The 16,946-nt window shown below is 41.2% G+C and overlaps 2 protein-coding genes across 3 annotated transcripts; one reads left to right on the forward strand and one right to left on the reverse strand.

Annotated features, from left to right (window-relative positions):
- Window positions 1-12,295: 12,295 nt before the first annotated feature.
- Window positions 12,296-15,295, forward strand: LOC122043195 (cytochrome P450 89A2-like). Of its 2 annotated transcripts, none has more exons than XM_042603704.1 (2): window positions 12,296-13,948; window positions 14,978-15,295. In XM_042603704.1, the coding sequence occupies exon 1, from the start codon at window positions 12,316-12,318 to the stop codon at window positions 13,933-13,935; it is 1,620 nt and encodes a 539-aa protein (XP_042459638.1). In that variant the 5' UTR covers window positions 12,296-12,315; the 3' UTR covers window positions 13,936-13,948; window positions 14,978-15,295. The 2 variants fall into 2 exon arrangements, with proteins under 2 accessions (XP_042459638.1, XP_042459637.1); XM_042603703.1 differs by having other exon boundaries at window positions 15,021-15,294.
- Window positions 14,335-16,470, reverse strand: LOC122044238 (xyloglucan-specific galacturonosyltransferase 1-like). Its single transcript, XM_042604760.1, has 2 exons — window positions 16,287-16,470; window positions 14,335-14,714 (listed from the first exon to the last, which is right to left on the reverse strand). Exons 1-2 carry the CDS (start codon window positions 16,468-16,470, stop codon window positions 14,335-14,337), a joined length of 564 nt encoding a protein of 187 aa, XP_042460694.1.
- Between the last annotated feature and the right edge of the window lie 476 nt (window positions 16,471-16,946).

Raw genomic sequence — 16,946 nt, forward strand, 5'->3', positions numbered from 1 at the left:
AGCATTGCCCATGTAGACGGTTATCTCTCCATCAAATAGTCGCCGGGTTTCCTGGAACCCCTGCAAAGAATTGCAGACATGATCAGTGGCTCCCGTATCTACACACCAGGTGCTGGTAGATAACACCGCTAAACATGTTTCAACTACTAGAGTATAAGATATACCTTTATTGTTCTGGTTCCTACGAGGACAGTCCGCTTTCCAATGTCCAGACTGCTTGCAGATGAAGCACTTGCCCTTTGGCTTCTTCATTCCAGCTTTCTGTCCTGTACTCTGAGGTTTATTCACCTTCTTTGCTGAAAAAACCTGTTTCTTCTTCTTCTTGCCTTTCGACTTAGAAGTAGAACCATTTTCAGCATAATGAATCTGAGAACTATGACGAAATATTCCTTCTGCTGCCTGTAGTTCTAACAAGCTCCCAGACCTTATTAGAATACATAGATTCTATTTCAGAATTCATTGTCTTTTGCAAAGATACTGCATCTATATCTTGGAGTGCTTCATCATATGTCCGGGGATCTGGTTCATGTTTGCCTGGGATCAAGTCCGAAGACTCACCCAAAAACATGAATCTCTCGGGCTGCCTTACAACCCTCCCACTACGACGAGACACCGTCTGTGGTTGTGTATCATGTGTGACACGTGTTGTAGTCTCTTGTGGTACTTCATTTTGTACTGTTGGTACTGAAGTAGACGTGTCCTCTCTAAGTTCTTCTAGAACAATTTTACTACTGGGCTTGTGATCCATTATATAGTCTTCTTCTAAAAACTGGGCATTGGTGCTAACAATGACCTTCTGGTCTTTAGGACTATAAAATAAACCGCCTTTCGTTCCTCTGGGATACCCCACAAACATACGAACTTCTGTACGAGATTTTAACTTATCAACATCTTGTTTCAGCACATGTGCTGGACTACCCCAAATCCGAATATGTCTTAGACTGGGCTTCCACCCATTCCATAATTATGTGGGAGTAGAAGATACTGATTTAGAAGGTACTAAGTTCAGAATGTGCGCTGCTGTTTCCAGAGCGTATCTCCAAAACGAATTTGGTAATTCTGAATAACTCATCATCGATCTAACCATCTCCATAAGAGTCCTATTCCTTCGTTCTGCCACACCATTCTGTTGGGGTGTACCAGGTGCGGATAATTGGGATTGAATCCCGGCCTCTGATAAGTAATTTCTAAACTCTCCTAACCCTCTGTTTGGGAGGAGGTGAGTAAAAGGGAGGGAAAGGTAAACATGGGTAGAATAAATTTTTACCCTTGTTTGAGAGAGAGTGAGCTATAAAGGGGAAGGAGAGAGAAGGGTAAAGCTTCCCCTTGCATGCTCGGGAATAAGAGAAATTCCTTACACCCCAAATTGGAGTGTAAGGAAGGGTAAGGAAAAATTATTACAATTATATCCTTATTTATTTTTTCACATGCAGATTTATTAAAAAAATAAGAGGATATTTTTATAAATTTGTATATTTAACCTTCATTCCATCCTTTTCCTCTCACATAAACTTTCCCTCCCTTCCAAACAAGGGCAAGATAAATATATTACTTTTCCTTCCTTTCCCTCCCTTCCCCTTCCATCCCCTTCCATTAATGAACCTTACCTCACCCCATCCAAACAGAGGCTAAGAGGTATTCGCCACCACAATCAGACCGTAGTGTCTTAATACTTTTACCTAGACGTTTCTCCACATCAGCCTTGTACTCTTTGAACTTATCAAAGCACTCAGACTTGCGGCGCATTAGGTAAATGTATCCATATCTTGAATGATTGTCTATAAAAGAGACAAAATATTCAAAGCCACCTCTAGCCTGGATAGACATAGGACCATACAAATCAGAATGAACCAATTCTAACGCTTATTTGGCTCTATACTCCTTGGCTTTAAAAGGTCTCTTGGTACATAAAGACAATTAAAGGAAACTGAATATCCATTCAAATACAGTTTAGAAACTGAAATTAAATTCTTTCTAAAACTGGGTACATAAAGACAATTCCTTAAAACCAATTTCCTATTCCTATCAAATGATAAGTAGACGTCTCCCACTGCAACAACCACCACCTTAGTAGCATTGCCCATGTAGACAGTTATCTCTCTATCAAATAGTCGCCGAGTTTCCTGGAACCCCTACAAAGAATTGCAGACATGATCAGTGGCTCCCGTATCTACACACCAGGTGCTGGTAGATAACACCGCTAAACATGTTTCAACTACTAGAGTATGAGATATACCTTTATTGTTCTGTTTCCTACGAGGACAGTCTGCCTTCCAATGTCCAGTCTGCTTGCAAATAAAGCACTTGCCCTTCGGCTTCTTTATTCCAGCTTTTTTTCCTGCACCTTGAGGTTTATTCACCTTCTTTGCTGAGCCATTTTGTTTCTTCTTCTTCTTGCCTTTCGGCTTAGAAGTAGAACCATTTTCAGCATAGTGAATTTGAGAATGTTGATGAAACAACCCTTCGGCTGCCTGAAGTTCTGTCAGAAGTTCCGCCAATGAGTGCGAAAATGCTCAAAACTTCTGAGCAGCGTTTGGAGGATGATATCGACCTGGGTTTCCCCATCAATTTCCCCTCCAAGAACTTGTATTTCGTTTAAGTAAGCCATCATCTTGAGAATATGATCCCTCACGGGAGTCCCCTCAGTCATGGTGGATGTCATCAGTTTTCTCATTGCCTCTTGCCTAGTAGCTCGATTCTGATGTTCGAAGAGTTCCTTGAGATTGTTCATTATATCATAGGCTGTTGGTAAGTCATAATGCTGATGTAGCAATACATTTGACATCGAGGCCAAGATGTAACACCGCGTCATCTCATCAGCTTTTACCCATTTACTATGATGCTGAATCTCCTCTGGGGTAGAATCATTGCTAGGTGTTTCTGGGCATTCCTCTGACAGTACAAACTTATAGCCCTCAGCAGTTAAAACAATGACCAGGTTTCTTTTCCAATCTATATAGTTGGGACCAGTAAGTCTGTTTTCTTTTAGAATAATAGCAAGTGGGTTGAAAGTCATCCTAAGAATCACAAAATAAATTTTGGTCAGAACTCTAAATTTAGAATAATATTGATTCCTCAAACAAAACTATTTTAAATTAACCAACACCTTAAAACACCGTGAATTTTGTATGCCACAATAGTGTGGACGTATACAAATTCAACATTTGTAAAAGGAGGGTATATCCCATTAATTTTATTATCTTGTTAACCTAACTTTTTGACAAATAAAATTAATAGTTGGTTTCCTTCGGTCACACAAATAATAGCAGTGATCGGGAGGATACTATTAGACGTGCCTAAGTGTATACCATTACTTGACACTAAGTCCATTAATAAGATTGTGCCCCTTCCGATGGGGAAGATCACACGCTCTTAATTAATTTCCTATAGTCATCCGAAATGGAAGTTTGATCTAGTGATCTGGAAACAAACTCATCCGATATGGAGGAAGGCACTCAGAGCCAACGCGCAAGTTTGTTTGCATCACTTACAAACTAGTAATGGAGACCATAGAATTCACTAAAATAAATTCCTCTCCCACTTAGTTATTTAAAGTGAGGAATTTTGATGATGCTAGCCTACTAAACATGTACACTAACATTCACACACAGCACAATACAAAAGCAATAAATAGAAAAACTAATTTTCAACTATTATGACTTTTATCTATTGTTGTCCTCCGTGTGTCGTCATCCCTAGCTGCTGCCATCTTTGGCCACCGCCACCGGGTCTAGTTGTCGCATCCATCTTGCTCCTTGTTCCGCTGCGCCACTCTGATCCCAAAATGTTCCACGCCTTGCAAGATTCGATCCGCGACATAAATAGAATTTTACATTTTTCGATCCTATATTCCTCGAAGGAATGTACATGTAAACTAGATCGAACATAAAATAAAATTTACATCCATCGATCCTATATTCCATAAAAGGAATGTACATGTGTCTAGATCAAAAAATAAAATCCTAATAAAACTAAATACAGCTCCTGCTGTATTTTATAATACAATCATGCACACATAATAAATGCCCTTGACATGTCCAAGGGTCCAATCACACACATAATAACTATAAGCCATAATAGTTGGATCTTGCATCCACAAAGTTAGCACATTCTACTATTAACCTACCTAAATTATGTATGACATGTGCATAATTAAACTAATACCAAATACACAGAGGCAAAACTCTAGCTCTGATACCAATTGTTGGTTGCTACTCGAAAAACCCAATGGCTCCACTGTACAAAAATTTTGTACGTGATCTGAACCTTTTCTAGCTACCATGTGTTCTTTTAAGTTAAACTTGTATCTCCTGCGGAACTTAACATGTTTGATTCCAAGTTTAACTTATATGTTATTTTAGGTTTAGATTTGGATATCCTGCAGAACTTAACACGTTTGATCCAAATCACCTAGGTTATAAATTCAATTAAATATTAGTTTCCAAAATTGGCTTCCAGTACTATATGGCGAGGCACTTGGCCTTCTTAGATATGGGAGCAATTACCACCGACAAGACAAAGTCTTTTAAGGAAAGTTAATATTTAATTTCCTTATATAACTCTAGGTTAACCAAAAGGAACAATCAAATCACAAGGAAAAAGAAAAAGAACACAACATCGAAATTAAATTCGAAAAACAAGAATCGAATGCCTCTTGTATTTGGTATTTATACAAAGAAAAATTAACTAGTATGATGCGGAAATTAAATACTAGTTATACCTCTTCCTTGTGCTAAAAACCTCGAGATCTTCTGCCGTATCCCTCGCCTTCTCTTAGACGTCGTGTGGCGACGATCCTCCAAGACGAACACCACCCGGAAAGCTTCTCCTCCTTCTCTAGAATTCGGCCACCACCACCACAAAGGAGCAAAAGAGAGCAAAAGGAAGAGAGGGAGAGGGGCCGGCCACTTGATGATCTCCAACAACACAATATCAATTGTTATATTTTTCAAGGCCTCCCCTTCCCCCCTTTTTATATTAGTTTCCCAACGGAAAATTATGGAAAGTGTTTTATAAAAAATTAGACTCATTCATATTTCCTTTTATTTTTTTTCTTTTTATTTCCTTTTAATTAATCAATCCTAGATTGATTTATTAATTAAACAACTATTTGTTGATGTTTAATTATTTGACCGACCCCTTGCTTGGGCACCAAGCAAGGTGGTCGACCACTTATTAAAAGGGAAAGAAAGAAATTTTTTTTATAAAATTTAAAAGAAGAAAACTTCTAACAAAATTTTACAAACTCTTTTTTTTTTTTTCTAATGTGGATATTAAAAGGAAAGTTTTAAAATTTAAAACCAAGTTTTAAAATTAAAAACATCTCTAATAATATTTATTTTTTTTTAAAAGAAAGTTTTATAAATTTTACAACTCTCTTTTAAAACCTTGTGGCCTAATTTAAATTAGAAAATTTTTATTAATTTTTAAAATCTCTCTTTTTACAAATTATAAATATCTGAGGAAATTTAAAAATTCAAAAACAACCTTCCTAATTTAAATATTGCAGTCGGCCCCTTTGCCCAAGGCAAGGGCCGACCACTTCTAGAGAATATGTGGCCGACCATTGCTTGGTCACCAAGCAATGAACCGACCCTTTCTTGGACACCAAGATAGACTTTTCTTTGGATGGACTTGAGGTTTTATTGAGGCTACAACAGGGACCTAGAGGAGAAATTGGTTTTGGCCTTCCGATGAGCTTGAGTATCCCGTGATCGCCCCGAACACACAACTCAAGTTCATCGATAATAACTCATTCCACTAGAGAGTTATTACCGCACCAATCCCAAATTACATTATGGGCTCCTTCTTATCATGAGTGTGTTAGTCTCCCTGTGTTTAAGATTACGAATGCCCACTAATTAAGTGAGTTACTGACAACTCATTTAATTAATATCTATCTCCAAGAGTAGTACCACTCAACTTTATTATCATGTTGGACTAGGTCCACCTGCAGGGTTTAACATGACAATCCTTATGAGCCCCTCTTGGGGACATTCTCAACCTAGATAACTAGGACACAGATTCCTTCTATAATCAACAACGCATACTATAAGTAATATCATTTCCCAACTTATCGGGCATATTGATTTATCGAGCTAAACCTCACCCTTTGATAAGTCAAAGAAATAAATATTAAATATACATGCTTGTTATTATATTAGGATTAAGAGCACGCACTTCCATAATAACTAAGGTCTAGTTCTTTTACTAAGTCAGTACAAAAAAAACTTACCTAAATGATCCTACTCAATACACTTAAAAGTGTATCAGTGTAATTTATTAGTCAAGATAAACTAATACTTAATTACACTACGTCTATTCTGATGGCTTGTTCCTTTCCATCTTAGTCGTGAGCAACTATTTATAATTTATAGAGAACCGACAACATGATCTTCTAAGTGTGACTCCACACTCCATGTTATTTACTATATAAATTAATTAAACAATTACATTTAACAAATAAATGTAAACATTTGACCAATGTGATTCTTTATTTCAAAATAAATGTATACAAAAGCTAAACTTTTAAGTATACACTCCAACAGAATGAACATTCATCCACCTATGTTTTAGTGGAATTTTACCAATTGGAAAAGAAAAATGGAGATATTTTTTAAAATTAACTTTGATATTTTATTAACTATCAAGTATGATTTTGTATCATCTAATGATCAGAACGGCGATGAAAAAGAAGAAAGTCACTAGACCAAGAAGGAGCAAGCATACTTTGTGGTCAACGACAAAGCAGAGTACTATCTGCTTAGTGTTCTGCCTCCCCAAAAAGTCAATAGGATAAGAGTTTATGAGTTAGCCAAAGAACTCTAGGAGAAGTTTCTAGAGTTACAGAAAGGAACCTCGGAGACTAAGCTAGCAAAACAGGATATGCTCTAGAATCAATTGACAAACCTTCGGATGGAAAAGGGAGAAACTGTGGCTCAACTACATGTGAAGATCAAGGCATTGATCACCACTTATAACAACCTCGGAGAAGTAGTAACAAATAGAGATTCAATAAGGTATGCTTTAAATGCGTTCCTGAAAACTCTCGAATGGACCTCGATAGTAGACGCCTACTACATTTTCAAGGACCTCGAGGTAAGTAGTTTAGAAAATTTATTTGTTTCCTTTGAATTACATGAATCTAGATGTGTATACATAAGAAAGGACAAGGAGCCAAACAACAATGTCGCCCTGAACACAAGAAAGGTTGAATCAGATTCTGACACGTCTCTCGATGAAGATGAAAAAGTTTGCGTGGTAAGAAAATTTTTAAAGTTTTTTAAAACTAACAAATTCAACAAGTCTCATGCTAATAAGCTTCCACGGAACAAGGGAAAAGTATGATGCTAAAACTGCGATGAGGAAGAACACATAAAAGAAAGTTTTTTGAAATTAAAAGGCAAAGATAAAGGATCAAACAACCCGAAACAAAGGAACCTCAAAACAACATGGGACGAGTTATCAGAAGAGTCCGAACTGAAGAAATATACTGGACTAACATTAATGGCGAGTCATCAAACAAAGAGTATCAATGAAGGGGGAGCTATATCAGAAGATAGCAGTAATGAAGAGAGAGAACCTAACTTCAAATAAGATATGATAAGTGAGGTATACTTTATACCTCCTGATCAGTTATATTCTGGTATAACCTTAATATCTAAATAAATATGCAAACTCAAGTCTAAGAATAATAAATTAAAATTTCTTATTGCATCGGACTCACCCTCAAGCGAACTTCTATAGCAAGAACAACATCGACATCGAGCTCCAATTCTCAATTGCGATTATTATCGGTAAAACAATATTATTAATTGTTATTATACTTGCATAAGAAAGTATAGTATATTACACTTTCTTATCCTTGTATCTGACCTCTATGCCCAAAGATTCTTTGAGAGAGAATTTTAATGGATTGTCCTATCGAAACGGTCCAAGGTATCATGAATTTTAGAATAGTAGTCATTGAGATTGTGAACCAAGTGAAAACAAAAGTGTTCTTACTTTTCACTAAATATACATGTTTTTTGAAAAAATTTGATCATTAAAATTTGATATATGAATAAAGGATGCTTTTACTTATCAATGTTTACTCAAAAAACGAGTTGAGAGTCTTTGTCCCTCGTTCTGAATAAATACAGTTAACTAATTGGAAATACCACAAATTTAATATAACATGATATAAAGCCATACACGTTGCTAATGTTCCTAATATCGATTATCGAGTAACAAAGAAAAGTAACCAAATATATAAATAAAAATAACTAAACTAATTAATAAACTTGTTAACAAATTTTATCAATTTACCAAGCTATCAATAAATAATAAATCAATTTAATACTCTAATCTATCTATCATCAAATTATTTTAGCAATTAACGGATAATCTTGTAATTAAACTTTTCTGTGTTATCGATTAATGAAATCTTAATTAACTAAATAATTAATTAATCAAAATAAATTTAATTAACCTATTAATTACCTATCTGTATTCAGTGGCAATTCCCGGTGGCTGGTGGTAGCACGGGTTAAGGCAACTATGGGTGGTTGATGTTGGTGTTCCGACGATGGTGGTCATAACCTATTCGCAACGATAGAATGGAGTCGATGTCCTTGCGGCAGGGAGAGAAATAATGATGAAACTCTTAATGGCGAGACCAATGAACATGATATGATGGTGGTCAGAGAGGAAGGACAATAGGACTGGGAACTAGGGCTATAGCGATGATCGTGTAGCTATCACGCACTGTTAGATAGAAGGAAGGTCACGGTTGTTGGCCTAGAATAGGATACGATAGCACACAACACCCAAGAACAAAACAAGAAGAATAGGACAAAATAGAAACTTCACTAATGAAAGGAAACCTTACAATGAGATTAGATACTACATGCCTCTCGACCCTTTATATAGCATCACAAATGCTATGAGCACGAACCATGAGATCCACAAAAATAGGATCTAGATGAGATCCACAAAAATAGGAAGACTAATTCTAGACTTTATCCCTTAAAGCTAGGAAAGTTTATCACTGCTAATGTAAAGAAAGAAAAAATACGTAGCTAAATAACATGTCTGGATTATACTCACATTACCCCTCCTAATCCTGACATGGTTCTAAGTCACGGGCGCCGAGTAGTTGTCGCATGACGGCTTCACTTCTGACAATGCTTTAGTTATTACATCGGCTCGTTGTTCTCCGGTATTAACGAACTCAACCACAATATGTCCATCTTTGGCACCACGGGCAGTCCATTTGTCCGTACCACGAACAAGTCCATCTGTCTGCGTTATCCATGGCTCTGTTTCTTTGGCTCTGCGCCAAAGTCTGCTTGCACACCAAGTGCTCGGCCCATGGCTCGATCTCTTCGGCACCACGAACAAGTCTCGTCTGTTCGTTCTCTTTGTGACACGGGCAAGTCCGTCTGCCCGCACATTCGTTGCCACAAACAAGTCTCGTCTGTCTGCTCCTTCGGCAACACGAGCAAGTCCATCTGCTCGCACAACGGACAAGTCCATCTGTCCGCCTTTGCTGCTTGGCATATGTTGCATACCTGCCACACCCGCTTTGCTGCCAAGTCTGCCTCCTGCAAACTTGGGCTTGGAACGTGCCCAGCGCATTGCCAATCCTCTGCTTGGTATAGCTTGCGCCCATGCCATACTTGTTGGTTTGCCAAGTCTTCCTCCTGTAAGACTTGGGCTTGGGCAGCCCTGCACTGCCGCTCTGCTTAGCATGCCTTGTGCGCATGCCCGACTTGGATGTATGCCAAGTCTGCCTCTTGCAGACTTGCACATGGACAGTACCCCGCGCACTACCGGTTCGCGGCTTTGCATGTGTCCTAGCCAGGTTGGGTCTTCTTGTCTTGCTAGGAGACACGCTTGCTTGAATATCTTCAAGGTTATCTTGTACAAGCGATTTTGTGTTCTCTTTATCAGCATCAAGAGCTTCCCGTTCCTATCAATCACCTTCATGGTATCTCCTTTCATATGCACTTCATTCTCAGCTTCTGTCAATTGACCAAGACTTATGATATTACTACAAAGTTTCGGAATGTAGTATACCTCGTGGAGAGCCTTCTGGTCGCCGTTCTTGCATTCGAACACAACCGTCCCCTTGCCCATGATCTCAATGGTTGATCCATCGCCAAACCTCACCCTCCCAGTGATGGTTTCATCTAGTTCTTGAAACTTCTCACGATGACCAGTCATGTGGTTGCTGGCACCATTGTCAAGGTACCAAACGTCTTTGTCTTCACCTTTCTTGACGCCCCGGTACACCTCCGGTAGCAACATCTCTTTACTGAGCAGAATGGTATCCTGCCGCTGAGATTCTTCGTGGAACATGGTCATCATTAGTGCTGGCTCTTCATCCGTGGCGCAAGTGAGGTGAGCCTCATCTCCACGACGCTTGCTGTAGCATTCAGACGCATAATGCCCCATTTTCTCACAATTGAAGCATTTTATGTGTCTCTTGCCACGAGTGCCACTGTTGTTGCCGCTAATGCCTCCTGCACTATCTTGGCTCGGCGTACCACGGCCACGACTGCGCCATTTGCCACGACTAGGGCTGCTGGATCCACGCCCCTTTCCTCCTGACGAAGTGTCCACGTTGCTCCCCTTCTGTCGCATTTGCCATTCGGCATGAGTTAATAGGAGCTCACCTTCAGTGCCGTTGGTGTTGCTGCATAGTCGTAGCGTTCGTTCTTCGTACGCCTTCAGTCGCCCTATAGCCTCCTCAAATGGTATAGACTCAAGGTCGTAGAACTGCTCAATGCCGGCAACAATAGGGAAGAATTTATCAGGGACAGAATCGAGCAATTTTTTTACCAACGAGGAATCTTCAAGTGTGGCTCCAAGGGTGGAGAATTTGCTGCTTAGGGCGCTGAGTTTGCCAGCAAACTCATCAATCGTCTCGGTCTCTTTCATCCGGAGGGCGTCAAACTCGCTCTTCAACGTTTGTACACGTGCCTTCTTCACCCGATCACTACCAAGATATCTCGTCTTCAGGCTGTCCCAGACATCTTTCGTCGTCTTCTTTGTTGCAATTTGGAGAAGGATGTCTTCGGGGACACACTGCAAGATGTATGCGCGTGCCTTTTTGTCCTTCTTTGCATCCACCTGGGCTCCTTCCGCTGGCTCCACCGCCTCCCAGACTCCCTGGGCATCAAGGATCGCCTCTGTCTTTATTGCCCACACAGTATAATTGTGAGGACTTAGCATCGGATAGGGAAATGACACTCCGCCGTTCTCCTTTACTGGGATGCTCGACATTTTATGTGGAATCGTGGATTCTTGGGTGTTCTATACTGACAAGGCTCTGATACCAAATGTTGGCCTAGAATAGGATACGATAGCACACAACACCCAAGAACAAAACAAGAAGAATAGGACAAAATAGAAACTTCACTAATGAAAGGAAACCTTACAATGAGATTAGATACTACATGCCTCTCGACCCTTTATATAGCATCACAAATGCTATAAGCACGAACCATGAGATCCACAAAAATAGGATCTAGATGAGATCCACAAAAATAGGAAGACTAATTCTAGACTTTATCCCTTAAAACTAGGAAAGTTTATCACTGCTAATGTAAAGAAAGAAAAAATACGTAGCTAAATAATATGTCTGAATTATACTCACAACGGTTATACTCATCGTCGAGTCTGGATCCTATGTGCTGAGGTATAAGGAATGTGGCACAGGTGCTGGCGTCGATTGCTCGCGTGACCTTTCACGAACAATGCATCGCATGTGGGGTTGGTGAACCGGCCGTACAACTAATTTCTCCATCACATTATCCACCACTATATCAAAAGCATCACGGAATCTCTCAAACCTGGCGGTCGGATCTCCATAAACCAGCCCCGCCAAAAAGATAGGTGGGGCTGGAACCCCCTAGCCAAGGGTGGCTCCGTTCGGTTCGAATCGAATGGATATTTTATCTCAACTAAATTCTAGAAGATAAACTTTGTCAGAGTGTTTAGCTACGAGGGATTCATAAATATTTGGGGGGAAAAAAATAAAACTAAAGAAAAATTGATTATTAATCTGATTCGATTTTATTTTATTGAAATATAAATTGAAAAAGACTGCCACCAAATAAAACAACCGAACAACGGCTGACTTCAGCTGTTATAAAGCCATAGTTGGACTGGCCCAACGGACCGTGGATTTAATAAACCGGTAATTAAATTCTTTGATGAACCGGTCGAGTCGGGAACCAGAACTAGTGGTGAAGACCCAGTTCGCGTTCGCTGTTGAAAACATTGCCTAACCGGTCAACACGACGACTTTCCATCTCATCGACATTTCTTATGCAGCAAGCAAAACCGGTGCCCTCCTTCGTCGTGTGGAACTGGAACAGGCACGGCGTCGTGATGGATGTGTGGCCGCTCTTCTTCCTCTCCCTCGGCTTATCCACTTTGCTCGCCTTCCTCCTCCGCCGTCTCCTCCCCGGTGGAGTATCTGATCGGGCCCTCCCTCCAGGCCCCCTGTCGGTTCCGATCATCGGCAATCTTCTCTGGTTGCGCCGCTCCCCTCGCAACATCGTCAACGTGCTCCGCCAGTGCCACGCACGATACGGCCCCATCTTCACGCTCCGCTTCGGATCCCGCCGCTCCATCTTCGTCGCCGATCGCCAAATCACCCACAAAGCTCTCATCGAGCTCGGCTCTACTTTTGCTGACCGCCCCTCGCCACTTCCTGTCACCCGGATTGTCACCGCTGGCCAGCTCTTGATCTCCTCAACCGCGTACGGCCCTCTCTGGCGCATACTCCGCCGCAACCTCACCGCCGAAATCCTCCACCCCACCCGCGTCAAGTCCTTCGCCGGAGGCCGCGCCTGGGTCCTCCGCGTCCTTCGTGAGCACCTCCTAGCCCAGGCGGCCGCTCAAGGCGGGGTCGTCGTTGCAAAAGAGAGCTTTCAGTTCGCCATGTTCTGCTTGCTGGTGTTCATGTGCTTCGGCGAGAAGCTTGGGGAGGAAACCGTGCGGGAGATCGCGCACACGCAGAGGAGCCTGCTGATTTACCGTAATAAACTCGCCGTGCTCCTCATCGCACCGAGAATCACGCAATACCTGTTCCGGAATCGGTTGAGAACGGCCATGGCGATGATGGAGAAGCAGAGGCAGCTGTTCTTTCCCCTGATCGATGCCCCAAGAAGTCAAAAACAGAGCAAGGAAAAAGAAGAGGAGCGATTCGTGTACTCCTACGTCGACTCGCTCCTCAACCTCGAACTCCCTGATGAAGAAGGCAGCCGAAAACTCTCCGACGAGGAGATTATAGGCCTGTGCTCGGAGTTCCTGAACGGTGGCACCGACACGACGGCGACGGCGCTGGAGTGGACCATGGCCAACCTTGTGAAGCACCGAGAAGTACAGGAAAAGCTGCGAGAGGAGATCGATAGCGTCGTTACGAAAGGGGAGGAGATCAAGGAGGAGGAGTTACAGAGGATGGTGTACTTGAAGGCGGTGATCCTGGAGGTGCTGCGCCTCCACCCACCTGGGCACGTCGTGCTGCCGCACGCGGTGACAGAGGACGTGAGTCTCTGCGGGTACATGATCCCCAAAGGCGGTGCGTCGGTCAATTTCTTGGTGGCGGAGATGGGCCGGGACGGGCGGGTGTGGGCGGAGCCGATGGAGTTCCGGCCCGAACGGTTCCTTCAAGGCGGCGAGGGAGAGTCGGTGGATCTTACCGGAAGCAGGGAGATCCGGATGATGCCGTTCGGGGCGGGGAGGCGGATCTGCCCCGGAATGGGGGTGGCAATGCTCCACCTGGAGTATCTGGTGGCGAATCTGGTGAGGGAGTTCGAGTGGAAGGCAGTGGAGGGGGACGAGATCGACCTGGCGGCGGAGAAGTTCGAGTTCACCGTCGTGATGAAGGATCCGCTGCGAGCGAGGATCCTCTCCAGGAAGATGACGGCGCAGGAGGTGTGACGTGATTAGTAAGGTATGCTTAAGGACATTCCTATTCCATTTATTTACGTCTTTTAAATCATATCATCATATTATAATAGCTTTTAATATTAAAAAAAATAAAAATAAGAGAAAATCCTTCAGATATTTCATCAATATTCTCCATTATATTGTTTTTTTTTTAAATTTTCGATATTAAACACAAGAATTTTCACATAAATCAATGTTTATGTGACTTCTACATTGAGACTAATGGAGGAATTCATATGAAAACATCTAGTAAAAAAAAACATGGTCAAAACCATAAAATTGAAAATTTGATCATTCTCCGGCTGATCCGCCAACTAATTTCTCCATCATATTATCCACGACTATATCAAAAGCATCACGGAATCTCTCAAACCTGGCGGTCGGATCTCCCTAAACCAGCCCTGGCATGATCTGATGCACAATATACCTCCTCATCTCCTCCCTCTCCTCCGCCGGCACCCTCCTTAACCTCTCCACCACGTCCACCTTCCCTTGCCTCACCTCCTCCTCGTAGATGAACACCGACCACCTCTGGTGGTCCTCCGGTAAGTGCCACGGGTACTGGTAGTACGCCGTGAAGGGGTTGAAGATCACTGGGATGCAGCCCGCCACCAGGCTGTCGAACACTGACTTCCTCGTCGGGCTGTCCCCCAGCGGCTGCAGGCAGAATTCTGATTCCATGAACAGACCCACCACCACCTCCGTCTTCATGCACTCGCCGCCGTTGCAGTTGAGGAAGCGACACTCAGTGGTGGCAGCGATGCATTGCTCTGTTGATTAAATGACTCAAAATTAATAATTGAATTGTGGATTGACGAGGTGGCTATGACTTGGTAGTAGTAGTTAAAGGAAAAAAGTTCATATTCAATATATTTATATTTGTGGAGTTAATGGGTTGTAATGAATTATGTAAGTGATTTATAAATAGGCTACTTATTTTATGATTTAATCGAAACGTGAAAGATTATTATGTTTCAGTTGTCCATCTTGTTCTCTTATCCTCTTCCCTATTTTCTCTAACATGCTTGATCAGTGCTGACTGTATACTCTCCTCTTTCCTGGTGGCGCCCGCGAAGTCGACGAGGTTGCGGCGGGGGAAGGCAAAGTGGCGGAGTTGCCAGGCGGACGATGCCGACGTTGTATTGAGGGTGGAAGTGGGTGGGGTGGGGCACCCCGACGTCGTTCGACTCCCACGATTGACGCTCGATCAGGAACTTGAAGGATTTTTTACATTTGGTCGAGCAGTAGGAAGTTACTATCCCCCAAATTGTAATTCGCTTTTTGTAATTTTGCAATTAACTAGTGATTGTTTAACGAAAGCACTCTCATGTATGGGTAATTACTAATGAAAGTACTTTTATGTACAAACATTGGAGTAAGAGTCGTCACAGATTCCGAATTAAGTAAAACTTGGATTTATTAGTATTGTTTCTTTCTGTCTTTATTCTGCTATGTTTATCTCTCGAAAGTTTTTAAACGAACGAAAAAGCCACGAGTGTTATTCACCATCCCTTTAGTGCAACAATCCTACAAAAACTAATCATGGACAACTATGCAACTTCCAACATTGTTGGTCTTGGCATAGTAGTGCTAAAGATGATATCAAGTAAAAAAAGTGACACTAATTGATGTGTTTCATATTCCCGGCATCCGAAAAAATTTAGTATCAGGGTTGATTTTTGTCAAAGTTAGTTTCAAGTTAGTGTTTGAGTCCAATAAATATGTATTGATAAAAAGTAGTCAATTTATAGGAGAATGATCTATTAAAATGAATGTAATAGTTATACACTATGACATCAATGACAATAAAATTATAAACTCTACTTATTTGATTGAAATTTATGATATGTTAGATTTATACATACAAACATTTATTGTTAATCCAACACATAAATATGAAATATTGTTAAATCTAAAATGACAAAATAACATTTCCATTAAGTGGAAAAAAAGTACAACCCCTTTAAAGTTAATTCATAATGACATATGTGACTTAAAATTTGTACAAATAAGAGGAAGTCACACTCAGTGGCGGCGGCGATGCATTGTTCTGATGATTAAATGACTCAAAATTAATAATTGAATTAGTAGATTGACGAGGTGACAATGAGTGGTAGTAGTATTTAAAGGAAAAAGTCCATATTCAATGTATTTATATTTGTGGAGTGGATGAATTGTGGAGTTAGTGGGTTGTAATGAGTTATGTAAGTAGCTTATAAATATATTACATGTTTTATGATTTAATCGAAGTGTGAAAGATTATTGTGTTTCACTTGTCTATTTTGTCCTCTTATCCTCCTCCTAATTTTCTCTAACATGCTAGATCAGTGCTGATTGGATGCTCTCCTCTTCCCTGGTGGCGCCCGCGAAGCCGACGAGATTGCTGCGGGGGAAGGTAGAGAGGCGGAGCTGCGAGGCGGTGATGTCGGCGTCGTCGTGAGGGTGGAAGTGGGTGAGGTGGGGCACCCTAACGTCGTTCAGCTCCCACGGTTGACGCTCGATCAGGAACTTGAAGGATTTTTGCATTTGGTCGAGCAACAGGAAGTTGTTGCCTTCCAAATTGTAATTCGTTTTTTGTAATTTTGCAATTAACTAGTGATTGTCTAACGAAAGCATTCTTATGTATAAATAATCACTAATGAAAGCACTTTCATGTACAGACCTTGGAGTAAGAGTCGCCACATGCTCCAAACTAAATAAAACTTGGATTTAGTAGCATTGTTTCTTTCTGTCTTTATTCCGCTGCGTTTGTCTCTCGAAAGTTTTTAAACGAACGAGAAAGCCACGAGTGCTATTCACTATCCCTCTGGCGTAACAATCCTACAAAAACTAATCATGGACAACTATGCAACTTCCAACATTGTTAGTCTTGGCAAAGTGATGCTAAAGATGAAATCAGGTAAAAAAAAAAAAGTGACACTAATTGATGTGTTTCATATTCCCGGCATCCGAAAGAATTTTGTATCAGGGTTGATTCTTGTCAAAGTTGGTTTCAAGTTAGT

Source organism: Zingiber officinale, chromosome 2A, assembly GCF_018446385.1.
Source record: "Zingiber officinale cultivar Zhangliang chromosome 2A, Zo_v1.1, whole genome shotgun sequence".
NCBI classification, from domain to species: Eukaryota; Viridiplantae; Streptophyta; class Magnoliopsida; order Zingiberales; family Zingiberaceae; genus Zingiber; species Zingiber officinale.